The following is a 27,395-nucleotide window of genomic DNA, read 5'->3' as shown; positions in this document are numbered from 1 at the left end:
GGAGCAGGATCAGACACCTGCCTGCTTCCAAGAGCTGAGTCACATGTGAGCATCAAACAGCCTTCCACGGATCTTTCATGCGAGCAAGTGCTAACAACCACCACCTGCACTCACACGCTGCAGGGCACAGCCGTGGATGGGGAACAGGAGCTAAACTGAAACCCTAGAGGGGAAATCCGAGCAGTCTGAGGCCATGCCGGTGGAGGGGCCTGATTTTGGGACAGAGGGAAGGGAGGAGAAGCAGCCAAACCTCGGGGCCTGCACTGATTTGAGGTAATCCACGTGCCCAGGAGCCCCGCCACCACGCCACCTGCCCGGCCCCACCTGGCCTGCAGGTTCTCGATCTCGATGCTCTTCTCCCTCTCCATTTTGCTCAGCATCTCCCTCTGCTTCTTGATCTCCTCCAGGAGCGTTTGGTCTGCCCTCAGCTCCTGCTCCTTCAGCTGTTCCTCGAGAGCATTCGCCCTGTGGAGAGGACAGAGGCGTACGAGAGCTTCACTCCTCCCATCAGATGCAGCAAGAAAGCAAGACAGCCCACAAAACCCCCTAATAAAATAAGCTGTGTGCCATCTCTGCCCATTTTTCCGCCTCTCCACGGTGCATCCAACCCCCTTTTAAGGAGGAGACCAGTGAGAGGGGAAGAGGGTGGAAGCACAGCCATCACTTTATGGCACACCCGTGGGTCTCGGTGCTGGCGCTGCCTGGGCTGTGCCACCTAAACCTGCTGTGGGTGTGCTTTGCTGGGAGGCTGTGGGCCGTCCCTCAGGCTTTTGCCAGATGAAGCCATCCTTCGACCAGCAGCGAGTCCAAGGCTTGATTAAAAGCTGCCTGACACTTCTGGGCCAAGCTGCTAAAGTGAAAACATTCCCCTCCGCTCTGCAGAGTTTATCAGGGCTTAGAGAAACCTTTGTTTGGATCGCCGGGCTCCGTGACACAGCTGTTACTTAACAGCCTTACAGCCCTATAGATAACTCCTGGAGGGTTTATCTGAGGGTGTAAATACGCTGCTGGAAGAGAGGAGCCTGCCAGCTCGGGGAGGGCAGCCATCAGTCACCCTGGGATCCACGGGGCTGTGCTGCAGAGGGGGCTGAAAGCATCGGGGCTGGGGCTGCGATGGGGCAGAGCAGGCACAGAGCTGCAGCCGTGCATGCAACCGAGCAGAACGTTTGCACGGAGCGAGTGCTGGGGATTTGCCCACGGCCCTGAAAAGCACCCACGGAACCCTACGATCCCATAAGAGAGCCTGGGCAGCTCCTCTACCTGTGCACGAGCTGCAGGTTCTCCTGCTTGAGGCGGCTGTGCTGCTCGCCGTTGGCAGCCGTGTCCTTCTCCAGCTCTGTCACCCGCTTCTCCAGAAAGACCACCTGGGTGGGGGAGAGGCACAGCTCAGCACAGCCCCCCCCCAGCAGCAGGCAGTGCATCACTCCCAACCCTCCCCCAAAAGCAGGAGCCACCCAAAAGGGGAACGGCTGCCACCGCAGCCAGGCTTTGCTCAGGTTCTACACCTCACAGCACCTCGGTTTCCCACGTGTCCCAAGTTAGAAACACTGGGCCAAACACCTCCCTGCTTCCTTTCCTCATAACGTGATGCTGCAGCAGTGCCCAGAGCGAAGGACCCCGGCTGGGTCTCATCCACACCCATGCACAAACAAAGCAGCCAGCAGCACGGCGGCAGAGCCCGAACCACCGTGCTGCTGTGCTGGGGAAGCGGGCAAATGACACTGCAAACAGCCACACGCATGTTTCCCTTTCCCACGCTGCTCCACGCAGCTTTCTGTTCCTGGCTGCAGAGCTGCAAAAGCCATTCCAAAAGTGTTTCATTGCTGCAGCAAGGCAGGGCTCGCCCATCTTTCACTTTCCATCTTTCCCCTCGCTATTCTTAACCAGTGGTGCTCCACCAACGGCCTTCTGGTCCTCCTCGCCCTCCCATCCCACGAGGACCAGCACAGGAGGAAGCCGCTGTCACCCTGCAAGCAGGTGGCACGCTGTCCCCCACAGCCAGGGCTCTTTGCATGGGGACAGAGGGCTCTCAGGTGATGCCTTCTTCACTCCAAGCAGCAAGAGGAGCTTCAGCCCGGCCCTGGCCCAGCCATCCCAAAGCCCTGCATGCCACCGATGCACACACAGCCCTGCTCTTACCTTGTCCGTGATGTCCTCTTCCGTGCACTCCAACGTGTCCCGGTAGGACTCCTCCATTGCTCCTCCAGACAGCGTGCTGGTCTGGTGCAGCTGTCTGTAACACAGCAAAGCAACCCCCACCCACAGCAGGGCGACCATCAGGGCCACCATAGCCAGACAGGGCGACTTCAGCTGACAGCACCCACGCAGTGGGGTCCCTCTCCCTCCTCCCCAGCTGCCACCTCCTTCCCCGGTGCCGGCAGAGCACTGCTCCTCACGGGGCAGCCTCTTACCAGAGCCCCAGCAGCAGCGTGCAGACGTGGACCCATGCTGCAGGGACTTCACACTGCAATCATCTGCTCCCGCTCTTTGGAATAGGAGATAAGAGCCCCCACTCCTCACTTTCTCTCTTTAGGAACACGTGTCATCCACCAAAGGACAGAGTACTCTGCTCCGGCCACCGATAAGGTTAACTGCTGGGGGCAATGGGTGGGAAGAGAACCCTGAGCTCGTTGGGAAACACCCATCTCAGCAGTGCCACAGCGGAGAGCAAGCTAATCATTAGCCAGGCCTTGCGACGTCGGTGGTCACAGCTCTGCATCCACCTAAGGACACTGCCCGGCTCCGATTGCTGCTCATTGTGCCACCGCTGCCATCAGCTCCATCGCTGCACGGCACGAGCAGAGCTGGTGGTGGTAGCCTTGCAGACCCAGGATGCTGCCTGGAGCAAAGCACCGCCGTTCCCGGTGCAATGTGGGGTCAGAGCCTGCAGCGTGGTACCCGCAGGGCTCCTCCTGGAGCAGCACACACACACACAGGGTCTGCCAGCAGCGGGGTCAGCCCGGGTTAAGTGACAGGTGCCCACGGTTTGGGCAGTCCCCCTCCCTCTCCAAAAAGGGCGCTGGGTGTTTCCCAGCCCTACCACCCCCATCCCGTGGATCTCTGCTGTCCCACCGTGACCCAAGCAGCCCCGCTGTGCAGCAGGCAGGCTGAGCAGGCTTTGAAACCAGCGCTGCCTCAAGCAGGACCAGAGCGAGAGGTCTCTTCCAACCTCAACTATCCAATGATGATGCCATGATGAGGCTCCGAAACTCACCCTGCTACACAATATGCTCATGCAAATACTCATGAAGCGTGGCTGGCATTTACTGAAGAGACCACAGCTGAGTACCAGGCTTGTTTTGCCTCCTCGCCCTGAGTGCATATTTAGATTGTGAAGTCTTGGGCACATTTGTCATTTAAATCATGCCAAGCACAACAGGGCCCCAGCAGCTGAGATTTCTGGCTCTTCTCTGTGCTCACCATGCAGTGCTGTCCCCTGGGGAGGGGGCACCTCTGCTCCCATGGGGTTAACTCAAATCCTGCCCTCTGCTCTGCCGGGCAGGGGACAGAAGGTGATCCTGATACAGGAAGCACGGGACAGCCTGCTCCCTGCTGCCCGTGTTGTTAACAAAGCTCTCCAAAGTGAGATGAGTGGAAGGAGGAAATTTAATATCAAAGCCTCGCTTCCTTTCCAGGAGGACAGACTTGCTGAGCACAGGAAAAACTGGGAAGGGCAGGGTGAGATGATGAGGTTTAGGGCAGCTCCTGAACGCTCGGATCGCTGCACACCACGCATTGGAGCACGGGGCTGCTGAGGTCTGTGCTTCCAGAGGGAGCGTGGGGACTTCTGGCCCCGTCCCAACAAGCTGCCCCTTCCTCTGCAGTGCCCATCCCCTGCTTGGGAAGGGGCGAAGGGAAAGGCAGAGAGCTCAGAGGGCGGCGTTCCTCCTGAGCAGGGCAGAGCAGGGCAGAGAAGGGCCAGCTTATGAATAAAAGCAGGACACGGCAGGACGGTGCAGCCAGCAGAGGAGAGAGGGGTGCGTGGAGACGGGACAGACCCCAGAGCAAAGTGCTGCCTTTCCTGGGCCATCTGGGATAAAAACACCCACCAGGCAAGGGCAGCTGGCACACGAGCAAGCCTTAGGGCAGCGCCACAGGGCAGGACAAGCAGAATGACAGCAGGGTTACCTGCGGCTGCCCCCAGAACTCCCCCTGATCTGACCCATCCCATCTGTGCCCATGAGGCCAAGCACTGTGGGCTGCCCTGAGCAGAAGGGGAAAGCCCCCCCCAGCTTCTGTCCTGGGCCAAATCAGGCTGGCAGCCACCTCCAGCTGCCGGCACGAGGGAGCAATCTCCAGCTCAGAAGAAGGGCTAATGGCAAACAAATCAGAATGAGACCCGTTTGTCCCCCAACGTGTCCAGAAGACGTTGCAAACTCATGCTGACAGCCAGCACGGGAACCCTTCCCACGGCAGCAGTAACCCAAGCACAAGCTTACCTTGCCACCTTCTTGCTGGAGAGCCTCTTATTCGGACTGCAAAACCAACAAACAACAGGAAAGAGTTAGGAAAGCTGACAGTGGACAGCGAGGGAAACAGGAAACTGCAGGCACTCAGGGCACGTCCTTCGCCCCTGCGACACGCACGGCCACGCAGCCCCGCGACCCTCCCAATTAGCACTGCTGGGATAACGAACCCAACCCAACGCGGCCGATCCCAGCCCTGAAAGCTGATCCCCGAGGAAGGGGCTAAGAATAGCAGTGAGCTCAGTGGGGCTCTGCCAGCACTGCAGAGCTCCAGCACCCCCTGTCCCCTCGGGGTCCCTGCCCAGCTGTGCCTCGCACCCCCACGTCTCCATCCATTTGTGCGCTTGGCGCTGCTTGCTGTTACTCTCTCTGAGCTGTATTTGGCTTTGGATCACCAAAGAACTGCTGCCAGGACTGCAGGAGCTGTTGATCGTGGATTTGAAGCACGGGCCCTATGACACCAAGGATGGGGATGAGCTCTCCTTGCTCGGATCACCGATGGGTTGCAGCTGCATGGTGCTGTGCACAACCCCCCCATCCACAGTGCACAGAGAGCACCACGATAGCACAAGCAGCCACATCCCTGCTGCCCCTTCCAGCACCAGCTCCCAGCCAGATGCTCCCATAGCTGCAGCTGCAGGCTGGCAAAAGGAGCAGGGCTCACCACGTGCACCCAAACCCGTGCTGCTGTCCAACTGATGCCACCCAGACAATGCTGGGGGCAACTCAGCGTTGCACGGTGACGGCCAACAGCTCCGCTGGGCTGCATTCCCCGGTGCTTAGCTCAGCTCAAAGAGCAACAATCAAAGTCAGCTGGGAGCTCAGTCCCACCCGGAGCTGCAGCAATGACATGAGTTCTTCGAAGAAGGAATTGCAAATAACCATTTGCTGTCAAAGATCCATAAAAAATACAGCTCCTGGGAAACGAGGACTGATGGCAGGCTGCTGTCGGGGCTACCTGTGCCCGCGTTAGGGGTGCATCCTCTGAGCCCCATTGGCAAGGAGCAGGAGGAGCTGGCTGGGGAGAGGTCAGCCCGGGTGTGCCAACAGCTGCAGGGTGCCACGTACAGCCCATGCTGTGGGGAGGAGGATTATTTTCCTCTGCACAGAAAGCAGAGCCGGCACCTGCAGCTCTCCCAAGAGAGGCTGAGATGTGCAAACTCTGCACCGAGGGCACTAAAACAAAGCACAGCTCTCCAAACTGCCCCGTCCACAGCTCTGCTGGCCCTGCTGAGCCGTGCCTGGGCTGGCTTTGGGGCACTCAGATCACAGCACCAACTCCCTCTGGGACTTCCAGCTCTCCTTGTAGGTCACGTTTGCATGACTTCACATCCACTTACATCCACCCCCCCCCCCCCCCCGCTACACCTGATGCTGCACTCCAGCAACAGCAGCAGAGCAATGCAGGGCAACCCCCCCCCCCCCCCTCCCCACCAAGGTAGCCAGACAGTTGTGCCGTGAAAGCCCAGAGGGCAAAGCAAAACCTATGCAATTCCTTCAGACGCCACAGGACCCCATCACAGAGGTGGCATTTCAGCTTTGCAGGGATGAAACACAGAGTGGAGCGGGGCTGCTGGTGCATGCAGGGAAACCCAGCACTCTCCTTACCAACTGCACGACCTCAGCCCCATCACCACCCCCAGGGCGGCCACATGGAGGCTTCCCAACAGCAAAGGCAGCCACGTGCCTGAGAAAGAGCAGGGAGAGAAGTACTTCTGCTGCTAAGAGGGACAAGGCCAAGCTGCTATTTGCTCTCCATCTCTGCCCTAAGCTACGGCCCAGGACAGCCATCCCTGCAGGACAGACAGACCATAAGCATGGCCAAAATCTGGGCTTGAAAGAGCACGCTGGGTGTGAGCAGAGCCATCATCTCCATCAGCGACGCCACCCCTCCTTCCCCCCCGCAGGACTGCAACCACATGTGAGCAAGGAAATCAAAGCAGCTATCTCCCCCACTTGCCACATAAGCTGGCTGACTCTAAAAGCTGCATTCACAAACTCAGCTCCTCACAAAGGCCCTGACATTACTCCTCCCTATTCCCTGGCAGTGCTGGGTGCAAGCGAAACAAGTGGGTGCGAGCAGTTCCTATGGCTGCAGAGCGAGCATCCCCATGAGACCCCCAGGTCAGAGAGCTGTGCTGGGGGGGCTGCTGCCAAGGCAGGATGGGCTGTGACCATCACTGCCGTGGTGGCAGAAACACCACAGCCCATCAGCCTGGGGCTGCGGGTCCCCACGTAAGGACAGCACTGCTCAGGGCACGGTGGAGTGAGGCATCTGCCGGATGCTGGATGGGACATGCAGGAGGCCGAGCAGAGCAGAGTGGAAGACTCCCATTGCCTGTTAGCTCCCAGGGCTCACACGAAAGGCAGCTCCTGCCCGTCTGCTGTGATGCTTCTGCAGACCTTCTTTTGCAAGCTCCACCACCCCCATTGGAACCCATCCCCTCCTGCAAGCAGGAATGGAGCCCGACAGCAGCAGAGGCAAGCTTTGCAAGACAAGGAGAGTCTTCCCTTCGCGAGCATCATCCCCAGCGGTGAAATTGCCACGCACAGGACCCATTACCTATTCATTTCAAGATCATTCAGGCGAGCGGAAAGGTCCTCAAGGCGGTTGATTTGTTTGTGGCACTGGCTACAGTAAAACTCAAATGCTTCATCTGCGAGAATGCTGTGCAGTTTCGCAGCGAGCGGATTGGTGCTAGAGAAATCACAAGTGTCATTTTAACAGGACAGAACAGAGCAATCGGATTTGGTCCGTGGCTTCCACAAGCTGAGTTATTGGGAAGGGGGCACCTCCGAGCAGGGGAGGTTTTGGTACGAGGGGTAGGATTTGCTGTTTGAGTTTGGGAGCAGGCTGGTTTACTCGCCTGGGTATTGCTTTGCTTTGGGATCTGCAAACTGAGCTCACGCACGGCACTGAGCCCGACAGCCAAATCCTTTGGTTGGCTGCAGCAGTGCTGTTAGCAGTGCAGACCTGGGTCAGGTTTTCATGCGTGTGAACTTCTCCCTTTGAAGATACGCTCATAAAGCAGAGGTGGTGAATCAACCACTGCCTCCGACAGAGTGCACGGGCAGCAGCTTTGCCTCGTCATTTGGCAAAGAGACGTAGAGGCATACAAACTAATTGCCTTTGGAGCTAATGGGTTTGATCAGCTCTTCGTTTCCAGCTGCTCACAAGGCCAGAATGCTGCTGAGACGTCCACTGACCCCTGGCAAAGCAGGGAGCCGTTCTCCCACCTGGCACAGCCGGGGCAAGAGGGAGTTTGGCCACGGGGTTCTGAGCAGCCGTGGGGTTGGTGCCACTTTGGGGCTGCACGCAGGCCATTTTCTGCAGGAAAACACCCTTCTGGAAGCCACGGACTCGAATCAAAGAAAGGTTAATAGTGGGGAAAAAAAAAAAAACAACAAAGCAGTTCAATAAGAAAGACAGGTAAAGGTGTGAGCAAACACGAGCAAGCTTAAAAACAACAGAGATCCGGAAAGGGCCCCGTGACACAGATCTGAACTGGAAAGCCCTGACCCAGGAGATGCTGAGGAACCCCAGCAGGGTCTCCCTGCAGAACTCATTCGGGATCTCAGCAATGGTGCAGCACCCATCTACCCCAGGGCCAGGCCTCAGAGCTTGTGCCACCCATCCAAGTGCTCCCGGTGTCTCCTAGAGCAAGCAACCAGACACAGGATGCACTGCCTCGCTCCTCTCTTCCCCCTCCTGCAGCGACATGGAAAAACATCCCCCCAGGCTCTAGGGCAGGCTTGATCTTGGGGGAAAAAGCCTCCATCCACCAGCAGTCCTTTCAGCTGCTCAGGCTTTGCACGGGGTTGAAGCTGGCAGTGGCTCCGTGGTACCCAGGAGGAGCCACGTGCCCTGTTCTGGGATGCAGCCCATCGCTCAGCCCCACGAGCTCTGCTTGGCGCGTCCTCGCTTCGCCCACCTCTTAACGAGCATTAATCAAGGCGGGGAAAGCCATTAGACAAGAAGCCCTGGGAGAATCCAGAGCTATTCGCTGTGTGAAGATATACCTGGCCCCTGGCTGCGTTGGTTCCCTGCCAGGTGAGTGGGCGAGAGCTCAACCGCAGCGCACCTCGGGGCATCCCCACCCAGCACTGGTGGCACGCTGCCACCCCTCAGCCCTGCTGCCTCCTCCCTGCATCCCAGGGAGCAGCACTGCTCTCACCCAGCACCTACAGGCAGCCTGGTGGTGCGTGTGGGGTTTGGGCTTCCCACTGCTATCCGTTCCTCGCTGAGCGTCGCGGAGAGCTTCGCTGTCTGGATGGATGCACCCATGGTGGCAACCCATGAGCGTGCACGTGAGGACTAAGCAGGAAAATGCAGCGCCCTGCAGTGCTCCCTGCAGGCTCTTGGTTCTTGTTTAGCCTTCCTGTGAAGATCTTCTTATTCCAGACTGAGCTGGATGCCTACCTGTGCGACTGATAGTAGGTAACCTGCTTTAGCAGCGGGGTTGGGCTCCATGGTCTCGAGGTCCCTTCCAACCCCTGCTTTGATTCCGCGTGCAGGAAAATTTGTCAACACTATTCCCATCTGATGCTCCTGTAACGTGGAGGTGGCAATGTGGCCCTTTACAAGTGATGCTGAACCTGGCATTCAAACGTTCAGCCCGAGCCAGCAGCATCCTGCAGCTCTCCGTAAGGTTGCACTGCGTATAAATGCACGTGGTAGGCAGGGCTTTGTTCAGAGAAACAGCACATCCTTAACGACACAGCAGCTAAGGACCTTCCTGAGAACCCCAGGTAAGGGCCAGACCTGAAAGGCATGCGGAAATTCTCTCTTTCAAACAGAACAGCATTCTTTACCCCTGGGGTTCTGCAGGGCTTTGTCTGCAGTCTGCCTTCCCAGCACTCCCCAGCTAAAAGCAGTGAGAGCCGTGGGGCTGTGCAGCCCCTCAGCCCCACCCTGGGCAGCAGGGATGCTGCAGGGGTGAGATCCAAAGGGAGCAGCAGCGTGGGGAAGGCTGGGCACCGACAGCAGGAGCTGAGTGCTGCACGTGTGGGTAACCCGGAGCTCAGGACCGGTATTAAAGAAAAAGCTGAGCTGATTGCAAAACGTATTTGGAGTATTCTGTTGCCAGGAGGCTTTTGGAACAGGTTGGAGGCCCACACTCAGGGAGGAACTCAGGAGAGACGGCAAGGCTGGCTTTTAGCTGGCAGCGCTTCCAATGTGTGGCACCAGCACGGACAGCTGCACCCAGATGGCTCTGCACAGTGCCAACACAGGGCACGTGGGGTGAGCAAAGTGCCCCTTCCCCACCAAGGGCTGGGGTTTCCCAAAGCAACGGGTAGAGCTTTACAGCAAAACCTCTGCTGCGGGCTTAGTTCACACCCTCAAAACTGCTGCTGAGAAAGGAAGGTTATAGCCTTGGCCTGCAGCAAAGTGCTGACAGCAGCCCTTCCCCTTCAGCCCCCTGCAGCCAGAACTGCCCCAGCCCTACAGAGGCCTTTAGGAACCTGCCAGAATGCAGGCAAAAGAGGAGGAAGTCACACACGAATCATCCCAAGGGGAAAAAGCATCCCCTTGGACACCAGTGTGCAGCAGGCAGGGAGCCATCCTGCCAGCACAGAGACTGCAGCTGTGGGTCAGCATTCCAGCTCCTACTTTTCCCCTTGAGAAACAGACGTGGATTGGTTTGTACTGTCCTACCAGCTCCTCAGCACACCCTGCACGGGCTGGAAGCACTTGCTTGGTTTCAGGCCTTGGTGCAAGGAGAGCAAGGAAACACTGCAGCCTCCTTCCTGCCCCACAGATGTCAGGCTGCAGCAGTAGGTGCAAATCCACCCAACCACTGCAGCAAAGCCAAAAATGTAGGTGGAGCGGATTAAAAAGCTGTCATCCAACAGGATCAGGGCTGAAGCTGTGAGGCTGCCTGCTTTTTTTTCCTACCAGAAAGTTCTGAGAGGAGCCACAGCACCAACAGCAGAGGGAACCTGGGGCAGCCCTGGGCTCCAAAGCGCTCCTCCAACGCTGCTGTGGATATGGGTGGGAGGATGGGAAGTGTTCAGGGCAAGGATGGTGGGAGGCAGCTCCCAGCTCTGTGCTGGTTATCTCTTATATCCAGAATCTGTCCTTGAGGGCCAAGCAGTGTGCAAACCCAAACACAGAGCCCAGGTGGAGATGCTATGCCAGCAAAACCCCCGTGCCGGCGCGGCCAGCGCTGCGCTGAGCGTTACCTGGGGGAGAGGAACGAGGAGCTGCTAAAGCTGCTTTCCCCATTACACAAGCTGTCCGAGAACAGATCTGCTTCGTTCCCTTCTCCGTAATCCTCGAAGTGCTCCTCTCCGCTGATGACCGTAACGATGGAGTGGCTGAGGTCCGAGCCCAGGGGCAGGTCGTGTGGATGAGATCTGCGGGGACAGAGATGGGTGTCACGGGGTGACCACGTGTCGCTGCTCCCATAGGGCTTTCCTGCCCAGGACTGCGGAGATTTTAAGATCTCCGGGGCAAAATGCAAGGGGGGGGGGGATTAGCAAGAAGCAAGCTGGAAAGCAAGCCACGTGTCTAAAAGCACAGCTACGTGCTGGGAGTTGGGTAGGACCACCCTCCTCCCTCGAATTCACTGCTAAAGAAGGAGGGAAGACTGGATTGCTCCCAAAGCCGATTCTTCACCCTACACCACTGCCCCACTGGGGAGCAGGAGGAGGCACCCGGCAGGCCCAGCAAGCAATGGAAACTGCTCCAGGAATAGAAGGCAGGGGTGGGATCTTTATTTTAAACTAAGAAGCAAGAGCCAAGCCCAGCTCCGCAGCACGGGGCTGTGGTTTGCCAAGCAGCTTCCAGGGGCAGATCTCATCAGCCAAGGCTGCTCTGGGCAATAGCACGGCGGGGGGGGGGGTTCACCCACCCACCCACCCACCCCCCTGGGATGCACAGCCTCAAGCCTTCTAATCTCTAACCCAGAAGCTGTGATGCATTCGAATGCGCTTTTTGCCTTGAACTTGTGGGTACCCGGAGCCTGCCCACACCTCAGAGCACCCGGGGGTCACCCAGCCTTCCCGAGGCCACGCTGGGAGGAGCAGGAAAGCCTCAGCAACAAAACCTAACCCCAAATGCAGCGGGTTGTACTTACAGGCAGGCGAACTGGAGGCAGGGAAGGCGCACGCAGGCTGCCATGGCCCCTGGGTGGGTGCTGTGCTCGGGGCCGGGGAGCTCAGAACCCGCTTACAGCCCGACTTAACTGCTGCTGAGCTGAGCAGAGCAGTGTGCAGCCAGCTAATCCCAATCGCCCTGATCCGCACACCTCCACCGAGCCTGCACCCTTTCAGCCCCAGCAGCTCGCGTGTCCCCACACCAGGCTTTCAGGGTGGGAGGGAAACCACAGAGAGCCCTTTGCTTCTGAAAAGCTCCAAGTCCCTGCTGGAATACCATGCCTGGATGCTATGCTTTCGGTCCCCAAAAGCCTGTGCTGACAGCTCTGGGGGCTTCAGCGCTGTTAGCAGGGCGAGGTGAGCCCCCTGTTAGCAGGGAGGTGCTCAAGGCCAGCTTGGATGGGGCCCTGAGCAGCCTGCTCTAGTATTAAATGCAAAGGTTGGCAGCCCTGCCTGCAGCAGGGGGGGTTGGACCTTGTTGATCCTTGAGGTCCCTTCCAACCCAAACCATTCCGTAATTCCACAAGCCCCTCAAAGCAGCCCAGTCGCACCCCCAAACCCTCCCTCCCCACACAGCTAGGAGTGCCCAGGCACAGCATCAGATAGCAGGGCAGGAGCCATCAGCTCACAGCGCTGCGCTCCAGGCACGGGTTGGAAGCACGCCGTTACAGGAGGCGGCTGCACATCAAAGGGCACACACGTGTTTGGGATACACAGGAATACGGCGAGTTCCCCTCCTGGCTCCAAAATTACACGTTGTGCTGCTGGCTTTAAGTGATAGATTAAAAACTGCGGGTATTTCAGGTGTGCGGAGAACTTATTTTAGGAGTTAGAGATGCTAATGAGGGTACAGAAGTTCTCCCAAGGCAAGCTACAATTAGCTCAAAGAGATTGCCAGGCCGAGCTCCAAAACAGCCTACACACAGCGCAGCCTCGTTATTATTCCTAAAGAAGAGCTATTTCGGTCCTACGTGAATGCTCAGAGCACCCCAACCAGTTCCAGCAAGACAGAGGGAGCCCCCTGGCTTCGGTCCTCAGCTGCCCCCCTCTGCCCCACTGACCCGTGCTCCTGCTCCTCGATGGCATCTGTGAACTCCGAGTGCACGGTGGAGTCGATGGCGCTGTCGGTCTCCACCTCGTCGTGCATCTCGTGGTGCACCAGCGTGCTGGTGTCCTCATCTGTGAAGGTTTCACACTCGCTGTAGGTGCTCTCCGAGCCCATGTACGCACTGTCGGTCACCTCATTCGCCTGTGGCAGGACACGGGAGGAGAAAAGACAGCTCGGAAGATGCTAGAGCCATGCCGTTTCATTGGGGAGCAGGACAGAGCGTGCCCAGGGCAGCCCATCACCCACACCCAGGGTCACCCATCACCTGTGCTTGAGGCAGCCCATCAACCACACCCAGGGCTGCCCATCACCTGTGCCCAGGGCAGCCCATTACCCATATCCAGGGTTGCCCATCACTCATATCCAGGGCTGCCCATTACCCATATCCAGAACTGCCCATTATCCATATCCAGGGCTGCCCAATATGCAGGGCAGCCTATCTATCTCCTGTGCCTAGAGCAGCCCATTACCCATAACCCAGGGCAGCCCATCAACCACACCCAGGGCTGCCCATCACTCATATCCAGAACTAACCATTACCCATATCCAGGCCTGCCCATCACTCATATCCAGAGCTGCTCATTACCCATTACCCAGGGCTGCCCATCACCTGTGCCCAGGGCAGCCCATTACCCATATCCAGGCCTGCCCATCAACCACACCCAGGGCAGCCCATTATCCATATCCAGGGCTGCCCATCACCCATATCCAGGGTTGCCCATTACCCAGGGCAGCCTATCTCCTGTGCCTAGAGCAGCCCATTACCCAGAGCAGCCCATCACCCACACCCAGGGCTGCCCATCACTCATATCCAGAACTAATCATTACCCATACCCAGGGCTGCCCATTACCCAGGGCAGCATATCACCTGTGCCTAGGGCAGCCCATTACCCATACCCAGGGCTGCTCATCACCTGTGCCCAGGGCAGCCCACCACCCCTACTCAGAGCAGCCTCCTACCCATACCCAACAGCTGCCATCACTGTTTCTTTCACCCACTCCATTTTTAAGAGGACACCACCTGAATTCCCTACCAGGACCCACCATGCTAAGCCACCAGGCAGTCCTGAGAGCACTTTTTTTTCCACTGCAGCCATATGAGGGCACTTTCCACCTCTCCCCAGGAACCTCTGTAAACCTACTTCTACATCAGCCTCTAGACTGCAAGGGCAGCACCACAGCCCTGTCTCTTCAGGACACACGTTGGCTGTTTTTGGGGGCAGGTCAGTGCCCCAAATGCAGGAGGTGCTGCATCCACGTGCTTGGGAGCACCCAGACGTTCAGGAGCACACCCTGCAGCAGAAGCTCTCCTTAGGGAGCTCATTTCCCAGCTTTTCAGGAATTTCCCCAGGTGGTTTCAGGACCAATCAACTATTTGTGTCCCCGGGGTTTTGGGAACGAGGGATCTGGCAATGCTGGTGCAGAGCTGCAGCTGTGCACTGCCACCCGGTGTCCTACAGCTGCAGGATGGCTGGCACAGGGAGGAACACGGGCTGGAAGCCACTGGGCCACCTGAGGTCTAATGCAGGCAGATGTGAGCTGCTGGCTGCCCCTCCTGCAAGGCCATGGGGCAACACAGCAGCATTCCAGATGCTGGAACAAGCTCCTCTTCCTCTGCCACGCAGAAGCTTTTGGGGCTGTTTGCAAGCACTTGCAAGAAAACGGTGCATCTCAAAGCCTTGCATTACACAGAGCTGGCAGCTGGAAGGAGCACATGGGAGCAGTGTTAGGGAACAAACCCCACACAGCAGCTGCATGCTCTGCACGGGGACAAGCCCTGCCCAGCCCTGCAGCGTCAGCAGGAGGTGCCAGCACAGACAGGCTACAGGCAGCCCCCAGACACCGCCCTGAAGGTAAACACGACGTCAACCTGTGCAGAACCTGAGTCCAAAGTCACCGCCAGCAGAAGACAGGGCCAGCACAGCAGCATCCCCAGCAGGGATAGAGAGAACCAAAGGCAGCCTGCAGAAGAGGCCAGGATATGGGACCCGGGTATGTTGTGATGCTGATCTGGGGAAGTAAAGCCATCTGCAGCCCATGCTGCTGGGCCAATCTCTGTGATGCTCCGTGAGGGATGCAATGGGAGGGATGCAATGCATGCAGGGAGCACTCAGTGCCTGCATGCCCACCCGCTGCCCCAAGGCGTGCTGCTTTCTGCCTGCAGGGGGAAAGAAGTAGTGCTGAACTGGGAAGAGCTTTGCTTTTGGCCTCCGAAGTCAAGTCTGTTGTTAGGAAAAAAAACAGCCAAAAGAACCAAACATGCACACGGTCCCAAATCCTGGCTGCTCCCACACCGAACAGTTGTTCCCCCCTAAGAATCCTTTTTCTCTTTAGCCTTATTAAAGTCAAACCCGTGTAGTCAATGAGTTACGGGGCAGGTGAAAGCCGACACAAAGTTCTGCTCCTGAGCACCAGTGTGGGGAACTTTGCCTTACAATGCATCACAGATTAAAGACCCAAACCTCCAGCAGAGACGCCAGCAGGAGATAGGCGAGCAGGGAGGCCGAGGCAAGGTCTGGCAGGGTGCCCCATGAAGCAAAGCAAAGCAAAGCCAAACCGAACCCCTGCGCCCTGGGCAAAGGTGCAGCTGCAGATCTCAGAAGGCTCTTTTATGGCCCCAGAACAGCTGATCTGTGCGCTGACCCTATAAATCCCACTGCCACCTCACTCCTCCAGCCAAGCTGGCTTTGCTCTGAGCAGGCAAAAAAAATAAACCAACAACCCAGAATGGCAATGCTGCAGATATCTGCACCCATCCCAGGCGCTTTTGGGTACAGAAGTGTTGTAAAGACACTGATTCAAAAAGCCCCTCTGGAAGGGGAGAGGAGCCCAGGGTGCTGGGAGCAGGGGGAGCAGGGATGGGCCATGCACCATAAACCACATCAGCACCCCGACACACCTGGGCTGGGCGGCACGGGAGGGCTGCAGACATCACGATGCCCTTACACAAGAGCTTCTCCTACAGTCCTGAATTCCTTTGCTTGCTGTATGGGGTGTATGACAAAAGCACACGTGGAGCTTTAATCCGGGAGCAGCACATGCATGGGCACGCTTCTGTGCTTCCAAGTGATTGGGAAAAGGCAGAGGGGGGCTCTGGGGAGCATTTGCTTCGCTGCTTTGATCAGCGTTGGGCAGAAGTCTTCACTCAAAGCACAACCAGAGCCCTGGTGTGGGACAGCTGTGTCCCAGCAGTGCCATTGGCGGGGCTGGTCCAGCACTGCTGGCCTTGGCCACGGAGGCAGGGAAATGGAAGGGGGGGGGGGAGGGGGGAGGAAAGGGAAGAACAACACAGCTTTCCCAACAGGTTTATCTGTGATTATAGGGCAGCTCTGCCTGTGCTCCAGACGGGGGGTGGGAAGGGACCAAGGACACCCAGCACTGCCCCATCCATCCATCCATCCATGCCGTGGCTGGAGGATCCGGGCTGGGAGCCGCAGAGCTGAGCGCAGCGGGGAAGGAGAACACCAAACCAACACTGAGCTGCAGGGCTGGCTGCAATCCTGGCCCGGCGCTGGGTACAGGCACCTCCCTGCTCAACACAAAGCGTGTTTAAGTTGGCTTCTACCCATGCAAAGGGGAGAGGGAAGCGAGCTGTGCTCGCAGTCCCACCCCGAAACGCCCCGTGGCAGCTGGCGGGATCCCCTCCCCACCAAACAGCCCCGCAGAGGGGCTGCAGCAACAGGGTTTGCCCACGGGGTTTGCCTCTTGCTGCTCATCTGCTTTGCAGAGATCCACATCCACAGCCCTCAGCCAGCTCAGGGCAAAGCCAAGCCCCCGCCTGACCACAGTGCCAGCCCGACACAAGCACTACAGGCACGCAGAGCTGACCCACACCAAAACAACACCACTCATCAGCAATACCAACCGACCCACGCCGTATGGCAGAACCCAGCGGGGCACCCATACCTGCCATCCTGCCCAGCCCAGCTCAATGCCATGCTGGAGCCATGGACACAGCCCTGCAGCCCCGATTCCCTCCTCTGTGCCAGAGCCCAGCACTCACCTGCGGGCACATCCCTCCCGGCCGGACTCAGCTCCTTCTGGCAGGGAGGAGGGAAGCTGGTCGGGAACAGAGAGCCTTTTGTTGCTGACCTCCAGCCCTGATAACAGTGGCTGAGCTCAGCTCTGTGACCACCAAAATAAAAGCAAGCCGTGCTGCGGCCAGCCCCGCTCCAGGTGCACACACTGCTCGCTGTGTAAACCTGCTGCTGATTAGAAAGGTTATTTCCCAGGAGGATCGGCCTTGATAGAGAGCCTCCCGGGACGTCTCTCTCTCTCTCTGGGTGTTCCTGGTGAATAGTTAAATGGTAAACACAATCTCTTTCCTTATAGTGACGAACAGGAAGCTCGCCTTGCTCACCAGGCAGGGACCAGAGGCGGTGACTCCAGGATGGGCGCTGACATCACCTTCCAGCACGGGCTGCGCCCAGCAGGACGCACAGGGAGGGACCCCCCTGTCCCCAGCACCCCACACAGAGGTCCTGCTCTGCCCCCGGCTCCGAGGAACTGACCCCAACTGCTCCCATCAGGAGGGCCCTCCCACCTCACCCCCCCCCCAGCACAGTGCACAAGGCACAGAAGGTTTCCTCCTGCCCTCTCGACAGAAGCAGAACCTTTGCCCTCTCCCTCAGCCATGCCTGACGAGCACACGGGCTCCCTTCCATTCCCTTCATGCTCTCTCCGGGTTGCTGGAGCTCTCCCTGGGACACATCCTTCCTGGCACACAGTGCCAAGGGGAAGCTCCTTGCCTGATAACCACTGACCTCCTGCGCCCTGCGCACAAAGCAGCAAGCATTTCTTGGTTAAGCAGCACAGGGATGGTTTAACCCACGCTCTCCTCCTGGCTCCTGTTTGTGCCGCAGGACCCCAGCAGAGCCCTGGCTCAGATACACCCACAGCACCACAATGAGGAACCACCACCACCACCTTCACTTTCTGAGCTCTTAGCAAGGCTTTGTGACCCGGCACCTCTCGTCCCCTGTGCTGCAGCCCAGCTCCCCCCGCTCGGTCCTACAGCTGCGCTCACAGGGGGAGATAAAGCTGCAAGGTCCTCGCTTCCCAAACTCCTTCCACCTTATCATCCACAAAGCAAACGTTCCCACCAGGATCTCATCCGACCGTGGCACCCCACGTGTGCCAGGAGGAGCAGTGGTCAATGCATTGGGGACTCAGCGCTGCACACTGAGTGCTGGTGCAGCACACACTCAGCTGCAGCCTCTCCACCCCCCACCTCATGCTTTGGGTTGTGCCCATCTCCGGTCCCTCTCACAGCCATCGTGGGCTGCTGGAGAAACTCAGCAACGTGTGTTCAAACTCCCCCATTGTCATTTGTGCCCTTTGAGAAGCACTCAACTCAGCCACCCCGCGTGAAAAGAAATGACACCTTCAACAGATGCAACAGTTTTCAGTGACGACGACAGGCTGTGCTGCGCCTCCAGCCAGGCAGGCTGGGGACAGCTGGGGTACCCCTCCCCAAAACCACTCCTGGGACCTCACCAAGGGCCGCTCTCCTGCCCAGATCCGCTCCCACTGTGCCACGTGAGTTGCTCCTACATCTGATGCATCCTTCCTTGCTGCTACCGAAGGCTGCCCCAGCGGCCGCCCAGCAGATGGCAACAGCCCTGCATGCACTGTGCACACCCTGCACAGCCCCGTGCGCCTCCCTTCACCTCCTGCAACTCAGCTGCCCCGTTCTGCACATCTCAAAAAGGTCCTCCCTACATTCCCACGGCTGAACTTGGTGTTGCTGCTATCTGCCATGCTCCTGGGCAGCCCTCGTGGAGCACGGCTACGCACCGACGCTGCCTCTCCTCCAGCCCACCGAAGTTGACACATCTCCATGCCCAATCCCAGAGGAACTGTGGCTGCACACCCCATTTTTGTGGTTTGCTTTCATTTTGGGAAAGTCCTTCTATTACTGTAGAGCCGGAGGAGAGTCAGCCTGCCTGATCTGCTCCGCTCTGCTCCAGTGGGCTCAGCTACCCCAGGAGAGAGCCCTGCCCACTGGCAAAGCACAGCAAGCATCTAGCCCCACATGCACCTTTCCCCCTGCTGGGCATTACAAAGGAGTCTCTGCACCCCCAAAGTGAATGGCCCACATGAGTCGGTGCTGCTCAAGCTCACACAGCTCCCACCTATGCTTATTCAGCAGCAGTGCTGCACCAGCACAGCTTGGGGGAACAACGCAGGCAAGGGTTCAGGTGCCTGGATGGACAGACTCCAAGCAACCTCCAGGCTGCTTTGGGACGAACAAGGCAGGCAGTGCAGCCAAATCACTGTGGTTACCGTTAGGTGGCAGTTGCCAGCAGCAAAGCAGAGCTGTCCTGCTGCCACTGGGAGCCTGCGTTGGTCCCCCCAGGATGAGAGGGGATGGCCTCAAATTGCACCGAGGAGGTCCAGGTTGGGTGTTAGGAAGCATTCCTTCTCCAAAAGAGCAGAGCTGCAGTGGCACTGCTGGGGTCACCGTCCATGGGGGTGTTTGGAACCGTGGGGATGTGGCACTGAGGGATGTGGGCAGTGGGCACAGTGGGGTGGGCTGGGGTTGGAGCTGGGGATCCGAGAGGTCTCCTCCAACCTGAATGACTCTGTGGCTGTGCAGGGCTGTAGGACACCAGTGCTGGATGGATGCTGAGGGCTTTCCTCGCCGCTCAGCTCTCTGATGACAGCCGCCAGAAGAGGGGATGGATGACTCACCAAGAAGAGCAACCTCATTAACAAAGAGAAGGCATTTTCATTTAGGCTGCTCAAAGCACTTGTTTACACTTGTCTGAACAAACATTTAGCAGAAATGCTCTCTGTCAAGGCCTCAGCAATCCCAAGAGCTGGGCACTCCCTGTCTATCTGCACACTTAAGGGGGAGCAAACCCAACACCCCCCATACAATAATGCCACAGAGCAGCAGCTCTCGGCCCCGTGGCTGTGCAGATGGGTGCCCAACTCAGCTCAGCACAGCACAGCACACAACGGGAGCTCAGGGAGATGAGAAGGAAGCACACACACCCCAAGATGCCCATTTATCTTTACGCATTCCTCCATCGTGTTCCCATTTGCTGAATCCCTGCGAAATTCTTGCAGCGTTCCAAACCACGTCTCCAAGACAACGAGGGTAACTCTTCCCCAGCGCATGAAACAAAGGCACCAACAGAGCTCTCTTATCTTTTGAAGATCAACCTGAATTCAGTAAAAGAATCCGTTTCCATCTTTCTGGGAGGGACGTCCCAGGACTCAGCACCTTTCCCTTTTGGCCACCTAAGGGTTGGGGTGGCAGGTGGGGCTCGGCAGTACCCTGTGCCAGGCTGGGTGTACGTTGGGGGTCCCATTGGTTGTTGGGAATAAGGTGACCCAGGGACAGCTTGAGGCCATCCTAAGTGATGATGGGCCTGTGCTTCTCACCAAGGGGAAACGAGCCGCCCAACACCCAGTGCACCACCAGGAAACTTGAAAGGACAGCTGCAGCTATTCAGTGACGTGGCACATAACTGAGCCTAAAGCAAGGATGGGCAGAGTGACACACAAATGCAACCAAAGGTTGGGAGGCCCTTTTGAAATAACCGTTGGTGTGGTAAAGCCATACAACTGAGAGCACCAGAAGTCAAAATCCTGGAGACAAAAGCTTGAAGGAGGAGAAGCAGAAGGCGGCCATTCAGCTCCCACATGGGACAGCAGCACCTGCAGCACCTCCTGCTGAGGTGCAAGAACTGGGGAGGCCAAGAAAGCAAAGCTGCAAACCCCATCCACGGCATAAGGGTTGCCTAACGGCAGCTCTTTCTAGCTGGGGACACTATTGCAACTTGCTTCTGTGCTCAGACATACGGAAGGGAGAGGAGGGATGGAGACCACACCTTCAGCAAAAAGAAGGAAGCATCAGCTGAGCATCCTCGGTCGACCCCGAGAATGAAGAGGAAATCCACGTTTTGTCTTTGTTTCTACCTTCTGCTGGCTGGGCAGCACTGAGCACCAATGCCCTGCAGCAGGTTGGAATTGCTTCAGCTCAAACCTGGGCTCACACTGTCCAACAACAGCAACCCCAGCATGGAGCCAAACCCAGCAGCAGCAGGCGCCCATCCCGTCCCACCCCAAAGAGCCATCTCCATCCTTCACCCCACGGCACTGCTGCTGGCACCCCATGAGCTCACAAGCCAGCTTTAAGGGCATCAAATTGGTGCACTCTCTGGCCCACAGACGGCAGAACTTGTTTTTCTCCATCCCTGAGCCCCCACTGCAGCAATCTCTGCCCTGCAGCCCAACCTCCCCACCCCCCCGCGCACCACTCGTGCTGCACCCACAGACGGCCGTGGTGCTCACACTTGCCTCAAACGTGACAAAGTCATCAAATTCATCAGGACAGGCCGGGGCTTCCTCCTCGGGGGTATATCCCATATCATACAGCTGGCTGTCAGGATCTGCAGAGGAAAACAGAAGAGCGAGAGATTCACCAAAAGGAAACCCACTCCCTCGAAGGAAGCCGTGATCAGGGAGGCACGACAGCAGGAGGATGAGAACTTCCTTTTGCACACGCTGGTGCCCTCAGCTTTTGGGAAGGACCTCTGCTTCCAGGCATCCCACCTCCAGAAGGTCGGAAAGCAAACGGGGTGCTGCTCCCACGAGGCCCCTTGCTGCTCCTACGGGGCCAAGGCACGGAGCTGGCCCTACCCCGCCATGCTTTCTGCTGCTCCTCCTGCTTTCTCCCCTATCTCTGCATCCTCTTAATCTTCTCCCAGCAGGCTCCGATCCCGCTGTGGGCAGGGAACACGTTCGTTCTGTGTGTGACAGCCAACTACCATGGGAACAGCGGGGAGGGAAGGCAGGCTGCACCCAAGCTCTTGTCATGCCTGCTCCTCCCGTGCCCAGGCACAGCAGGAGCCGCCCTCGCAGGAGGACAGCAAAATGGGAGCTTTCAAGGAGGTGTTTTTAAAGCCCCCCCCCTCTCCTCCCCCCACCCCAAATGCACGGTGGGTCAGCGCTGCTCCCAGCCCTCTGACATAGCAAGAGAGCACAAATTCCCCATGCTCCCTCAAGCAACAGCTAATGCCCGATCCAGCACACGACCTACATCACAGCCTGGAAATACCAAATCAAGATCAGCTGCTGCAGTCCCAAAATAAATAGCAGGCTGGAACCCACACAGCTCGGAGCTGGGAGCGCCGCAGCGCCGTGCTCGCTCCGTGTCCATAAGCCTGGCTGGGCAGCGTCATGCTGAGCTCCCAGGGAAGCTCTGTGATCCCAAGGGTTCAGGTGGGCCAGGCTTCCTGCAGCCACTGGAGGCTGAGGATGGGAGGGGATGCAGCCGGAGCTGCAGGCATGGGGCAGCAGAGCCCTTCACCCACCTGCTGCCCCCAAGCAGCCTCCCTGGTGCCATCAGTTGAGGCCACGAGAAGGCAGCGCAGGGACTGACACGAGCCCTGAGCCCACGGATGTGGCTGCAAACCCAAGCCAGCAAAGAGATTGCTTTTCCAGGCTACGGGCACAGGGTGAGTGCTCTAAAGGAGCGTGCTGCAGGGCTGGGGCTCCAGCAGATGAAAGATGCTCTTGTTTGCAGGTTCTGACTTCAGTCCCTGCGCTGGGCGAGGGCTGATCCCTGCTGCTGGGGCTCCAGAGCACCGTTGCTCAGGGCTCTCCCTGATATGCTGAGCTCCCTTGCCCCAGGCAGAGCACCGTGCAGCCCACACTTGAGAGCTTTCCCATTAACCCTCCGCTCTCTGTGCACACATAAGAGCCACCCCGGTGGGGTGGGGACATCCCCACTGGGGATGGGGACAGGCACCTGCAGGCTGTGTAGCCAGGGGAACACCTGAGGCTCCCCAAGAAGCCTTCTGAACGCTGCCAGGAGAGCCCACAACGTGTCACACTGCCAGCACACGGCAGGGACAAACGGCCACCCCTCCTGATGACTGAGGCCAGCAGCCCCAGCAGCCCCCCCAGGAGGCAGGGGGTACCCCGGGGCAGGCAGAGCCAGACGCAGGCTGCTCCTTTCTGCTCATCCTTCCATTGCTTTTCTTCCTCCCCCTCTAACTAGAGGCACGAAACCCTCCTGATTTCCTACAGGCACAGATAAAGACATTTATTCAGCTCATTCCTTCCTGAGGGGCTTGTAAAGGGAGGATTTGCAATCAGGAGAAAGCTGCCAGCTCCCTTTGGAAGCAGAGGTAGAAAGCGTGGGCAAACAGCTCGGTGCCATCAGCTGCCTCCAGCACAGCTCTGCCCAAACCAGCACCGAGGAGCCCTTTGGCACAGGTTGAGCCCAAGGCTGGCTGCTCCATCTGGCTGCTCCGTGCACCAGCAGGGCTCATTTGCACGGCCAGCTCAGTGGCCCAGAGCAAAGAGACCCTTGGAGATGTCCCTTGCTGGTGGCACACCAAGGGGACAGCGCGTGACGCTCCCCCTGCTCCGCCAGGAGAGCCAAAAGGAACAAAACAACAAGCAACAAAGGTTGAATTTTCTGCTCAACCCTTTCCCTCCCCCTCCTAAAAAGCCATATGGTGCTTTGTGTATAGGGTAGAGTTGCCATGGAGAGCTCGCCTGCGAGTCTCCCAGCTCAATAGCCTGCATTAAGCCTCCAAATTCCCATCCAAAGGAGCCCCAAACCCAAGAGCCCCCTCACTGCTCTGATGCAGAACGTACAGAAGGTACCGCTGAAGACCCAGCGTAGTTATGTCACCCAGTGAAGCTAAGGTGAAACTGGGAGGGGGGGAAAAAAAGCAATTTAACCAACGATGAGTCGGAGTGATGCTGCAGAGGACACCTATTCCTACCCTTGAAGTTCCCCACTGCCCAGCATGGGACCATTCAAACCCCACCAAAGATCACATCCCAGGCGGATAGCACTGAGCACAGCACAGCAGATGGGAGCTCCCGGCCTCGTCCTGCTGCAGGTCCAGCCACACCGCTCCCTTTTCCCCTGCACATCTGCTTTCCTCAGTGCTGCCCCGGGCTCTGCGTGGGGCTGCATTCGTGCTGAGCTCACACAGCAGCCAGAAATGCTCCCTCTGTTGTCCGAGTGCTCCTCAGAAGGGCCGGGAGCTGCGATGGGCAGCACAGCGTGGAGCTGCAGGAAAGGAAGGCGTGGGGTGCAGAGGGCTCCTGAAATAGACTGGCAAAAAAACCCAAACTGCTTTCAAAAGACAGCATTTTGGTGAAAAGGCACCTTGAGTGAAGGGGCTGTAGTGCCACACGGGTCAGAAACAGAGCCCGTTTTATCGGCTCCGTGTAGGAATGACCTAGAAAAACACAGCCTTTCAGAAGTATTTGAGTCAGCTGCCAACACATACTGCTGCAAGCCACAGAGCCACGAACTCAGAGCGATCCCCACAGTATGGATTACGTGCAGCTAACAGACCTGAATTATTCAGCACGGCAATAAGGCTGCCCAGCACAGACAGCAGGAGGGCAGCACGGCTGGCTATAGAGAGGGCAACCACTGCAGGCTGAGCTGGCTCCATGGGCACAATTTCCCTTGTTTCCTGCTTGGAAGCAAGACAGGTGTGAAACACGACGGTGCTCAGGGGACCTTGCATCAGTGGGGAAGGCAGCAGCCCCCTCCCTGCAAGCAGCACGCACTCCACCTGGAAGCAGCCAAGGCCAGGCTGGATGGGGCTGTGAGCAACCTGGGCTAGAGGGAGGTGCCCCTGCCTGCAGCAAGGTGTTGCAACGGGTTGGTTTTAAGACCCTTAGGGGTCCCTTCCAACCCAAACGTGCCCGATTCAGGCTGCAGACAACAGGAGGAACCTCGTATAAGACGGTCCCGTGCGCAGAATAAAAGCAAGCACCGCCCCAGGAGCCCAAATGTGCCTTCTCACAGGCAGAAAGCAAGCTGCCTTCTGCCTCCTCACTGCCAGCCCTGTGCCAGGGCACACCACTGTCCCACCACCCACCTCCAGCTCGGAGCTCCCACCTGCAGCCATCAAACAACCCAGCTCAAAGCAACCCAACGCTGCCTGGCTCATCCTCCAGCACCGCGCCTGCAAACACCTGGAATGCTGTGCTCAAAGCTAAGGATAAGCGCGGTGCCTCTTAAATCTGGGTAAGTTACAAAACCAGCAGCCAAAACTAAATATAGTGATCTATAAAACAGGCAGCTTTGAGCTCAGAGGACTGCAGAATGCAGCGTCCTGACCAGAACTCAACCTGCATTTCTGGTGAACCCAGGGAAGAAAATGCATCGGACGCTGAGCTGGGCCTGAAGGGAGCACTCATCTCATCTCACACCTCCGAGGGCAGCATGGTTGTGCTGCCAGCAGACACCATGCCCACTGCAGCACACACCCTGCTGCTGGCCGTGGCAGAGCAGCATGCAGCCCCCAGCCTCCAAACTCCATTGGCATCCTTGGCGCTGTGCTCGAAGCATCTTGAGTGCATCCGAGGGGCTGAGAGGTGGCAGCTCTCTGTGTTGCATCTCTGGATGCTCTCCGGATCCCCCTGGCTCAACAGAAGCACTCCTGCCGGGAGCTGTCGCATCACTCCTGCTGATCTCTATTGACTGCAATGAACAAAACCACGTCCAGAACAGCAGAAGTGAAGAAGCAATGGGGTTTTCTTGTTACCCAGGCTGAGGCTGCAGCCCCAGCTGATCTCCAGGGCCAAGATGATCTGATCACGGAGCAGCCACTTGCAGTGATAAAGGAGGGGCAGCTCCACGTTGCTGTGCACCAGGTATCCCTCAGGTTTGGTGTGCTGCCTCTTACACCCCGATGCAGCTGGATTCCTCTGGCATACGCAGCGAGAACACTCATAAAGAAAGAATCCTGAAAACGCCAGGAGATCCCTGGGCAAACCTGACGTCCTGCTGAGCCCAAGGGCTGCTCAGCCTTACAGCAGCACATCCGAGTAACTCCCTGCCATTGCCATGGCATTGCTGCGAGGCCTCCGGACACAGCTTCTGCAGCACTCCTTTGCTTCTCCCAAAAGTAGGTCACTGCACCGCGCTGCTTGCCAGGCTGGTTTTGGGAAGACACACTCCCTGCTAAAGCACGGGGCAGGCCAGCTTCAGCTCTGATGCAAGCCCTCCTCTGAGCTGCCAAGGTACGGACATGAACAACCCCGATTGTTTACGTCAATGAAGGGGAATGCAGGCCAGCAGTGCTCCCTGCAGCACGTCAGCCCTTGCAAAGCACATCGCTGCTCACGCCGTCGCGGGGAGCTCTGCACTTGGGAGCTTGCAGAACCCCAGCCCTGCAAGGCAGGAGCCACGCAGAGGTACCGTTTTCAAGCGCAGTCCAAGCAGGTGTGGCTCTCCCCTTGTTTCTAGAAGGGTGATAAAGGGTTTGGCAACAGGCATCCGAGGAAGCATCCCCTTTGAAGCCGGCCCAGCAGCTGCACGTGTCGGGCAGCACTCGGGGCTCCTGGGAGCAGAAGCTGGCTCACAGGGACAGGCTCAGTGGTTTCCAAGCCAATCGTTGAAGCAGTTCTATTTCAAGAGAAAACCAAGCCCGGCTCTTCCAAGAAAGGCTCAGCTTCTTGCCCCCAGCAGAAGGGGTCAGACTGCAAGCATGTGGGCTCCACCCTTAACAAGCAAAGCGACTGCTCAGAGCATCCCTCCGCACCGCGGGGATGCAAAGTCTGACCTACAATGAGCAGCACCACAAAGAGCAGCAGGAGGATCTCCCCCCCCCCCCCAGCCCCCCTTTAAATATCCATTTCCATACAGCATTTAAGCCTTCACTCCTTCGGGTGGCAGAATGAACAGCTCCTCATCCCAACAAGCAGCACACGCCAGAGCAGGGCAAGATGCAGAGCTGCAATCAGAGCAATTCCGATCTCATTCTTGCTCATGAATCAACCTTGATTTTCCCATTCAAGGCAGCCCCGGTGCTGTGAGTGACGGCCGAACACAAAGAGGCATCTGCTGTCCCTTCAGCCACCACGGGCTGTGGGATCAGTGGGAATGCACTGACTGCAGCAATGCAGGGATAAAGAGATCAGCACATCGCCAAAGCGCGAAGCGCTCCCAGCAGTGCCAGATGCTCTCCAAGTCATTCAATGCACACGGGAGCTCTCCTTCCATCTGCTGGGCTTCGGTGAGCTCTCACCTACTAAAAAGCAAACACCTTGCATGGCAAATGGGGCGCAGGCAGCCCTGCTGCCAGCAGCGGGCTCTGATGTTAGCAGCATCCCGTTGCAAACACTGCCATATTTATTGCCGCGCAAACGCGGCCTCAGAAAATAACTGCTGGATTGGGAGCATAGAAGGGAATGCAAGCTTCAGCTTCTGGAATTATCCCTGTGCAAGGAAAGCTTTCATTCCACAGAGCAGAAGCCATCCGCAATGCAGATCCTACAAAGGAAGGTGCTACACACGAGCCGGGCAGCGGCACACCTTGCAAGATGGGGCAGACGCCTTCACCAGCGTGCTGCAGAGCTGGGGCAGAGCCATGTCAGCAGGGCAGCTCCCAGCCCCACGGCTCCCAGCCCCACGGCTCCCAGCCCCACGGCTCCCAGCCATCCCCCAGCCAGTGCCCCACTCACTGCAGCCAGAGCTTCCCCGCAGGCAGGAACTCCGTTACAGCTTCCAGGTTTGGGTGTTGGCTCCGCAGCTGGATTTTCCATCTTCCCAAATCCAAAAAGAGCTTTGAGCTCAATATTTATTTATTTTTTTTTTTAAAAAAAAGAAAGAAACAAGATTTGACTATTTCCATCCTCCGGCCCTCCCTCGATGGCTCAGAGCCGCCCTGGTTGCACAGAGCTCCTTTTGTTCGGGGTGCGGAGCGGTCCGACGATGCCGTGGGCTC

General features: G+C 57.8%; 1 protein-coding gene across 8 annotated transcripts in view; it reads right to left on the bottom strand.

Moving 5' to 3' along the window:
- Window positions 1-27,395, bottom strand: part of RAB11FIP3 (RAB11 family interacting protein 3) — a 42,334-nt gene that overhangs the window by 5,248 nt on the left and 9,691 nt on the right. For 3 of the 8 annotated variants that reach the window (XM_015294702.4, XM_004945419.5, XM_046900744.1), the window contains 8 exons: window positions 20,983-21,074; window positions 12,626-12,813; window positions 10,650-10,823; window positions 7,030-7,164; window positions 4,440-4,475; window positions 2,140-2,233; window positions 1,261-1,364; window positions 325-465 (listed from right to left, as the gene is read on the bottom strand). In XM_015294702.4, coding sequence (XP_015150188.2) covers window positions 325-465; window positions 1,261-1,364; window positions 2,140-2,233; window positions 4,440-4,475; window positions 7,030-7,164; window positions 10,650-10,823; window positions 12,626-12,813; window positions 20,983-21,074 — 964 coding nt within the window. Of the gene's footprint in view, window positions 1-324; window positions 466-1,260; window positions 1,365-2,139; window positions 2,234-4,439; window positions 4,476-7,029; window positions 7,165-10,649; window positions 10,824-12,625; window positions 12,814-16,675; window positions 16,975-17,032; window positions 17,187-20,982; window positions 21,075-24,933; window positions 26,011-27,395 lie in introns of those variants that run through there. The other 5 variants (XM_015294704.4, XM_015294703.4, XM_040647736.2 and 2 more) reach the window with 4 other exon arrangements.

The sequence above is a fragment of the Gallus gallus genome, chromosome 14 (assembly GCF_016699485.2).
Source record: "Gallus gallus isolate bGalGal1 chromosome 14, bGalGal1.mat.broiler.GRCg7b, whole genome shotgun sequence".
Taxonomy (NCBI): Eukaryota; Metazoa; Chordata; class Aves; order Galliformes; family Phasianidae; genus Gallus; species Gallus gallus.
Note: the sequence above shows the minus strand (reverse complement) of the source record. Positions and strands in the feature narration are given on the sequence as shown.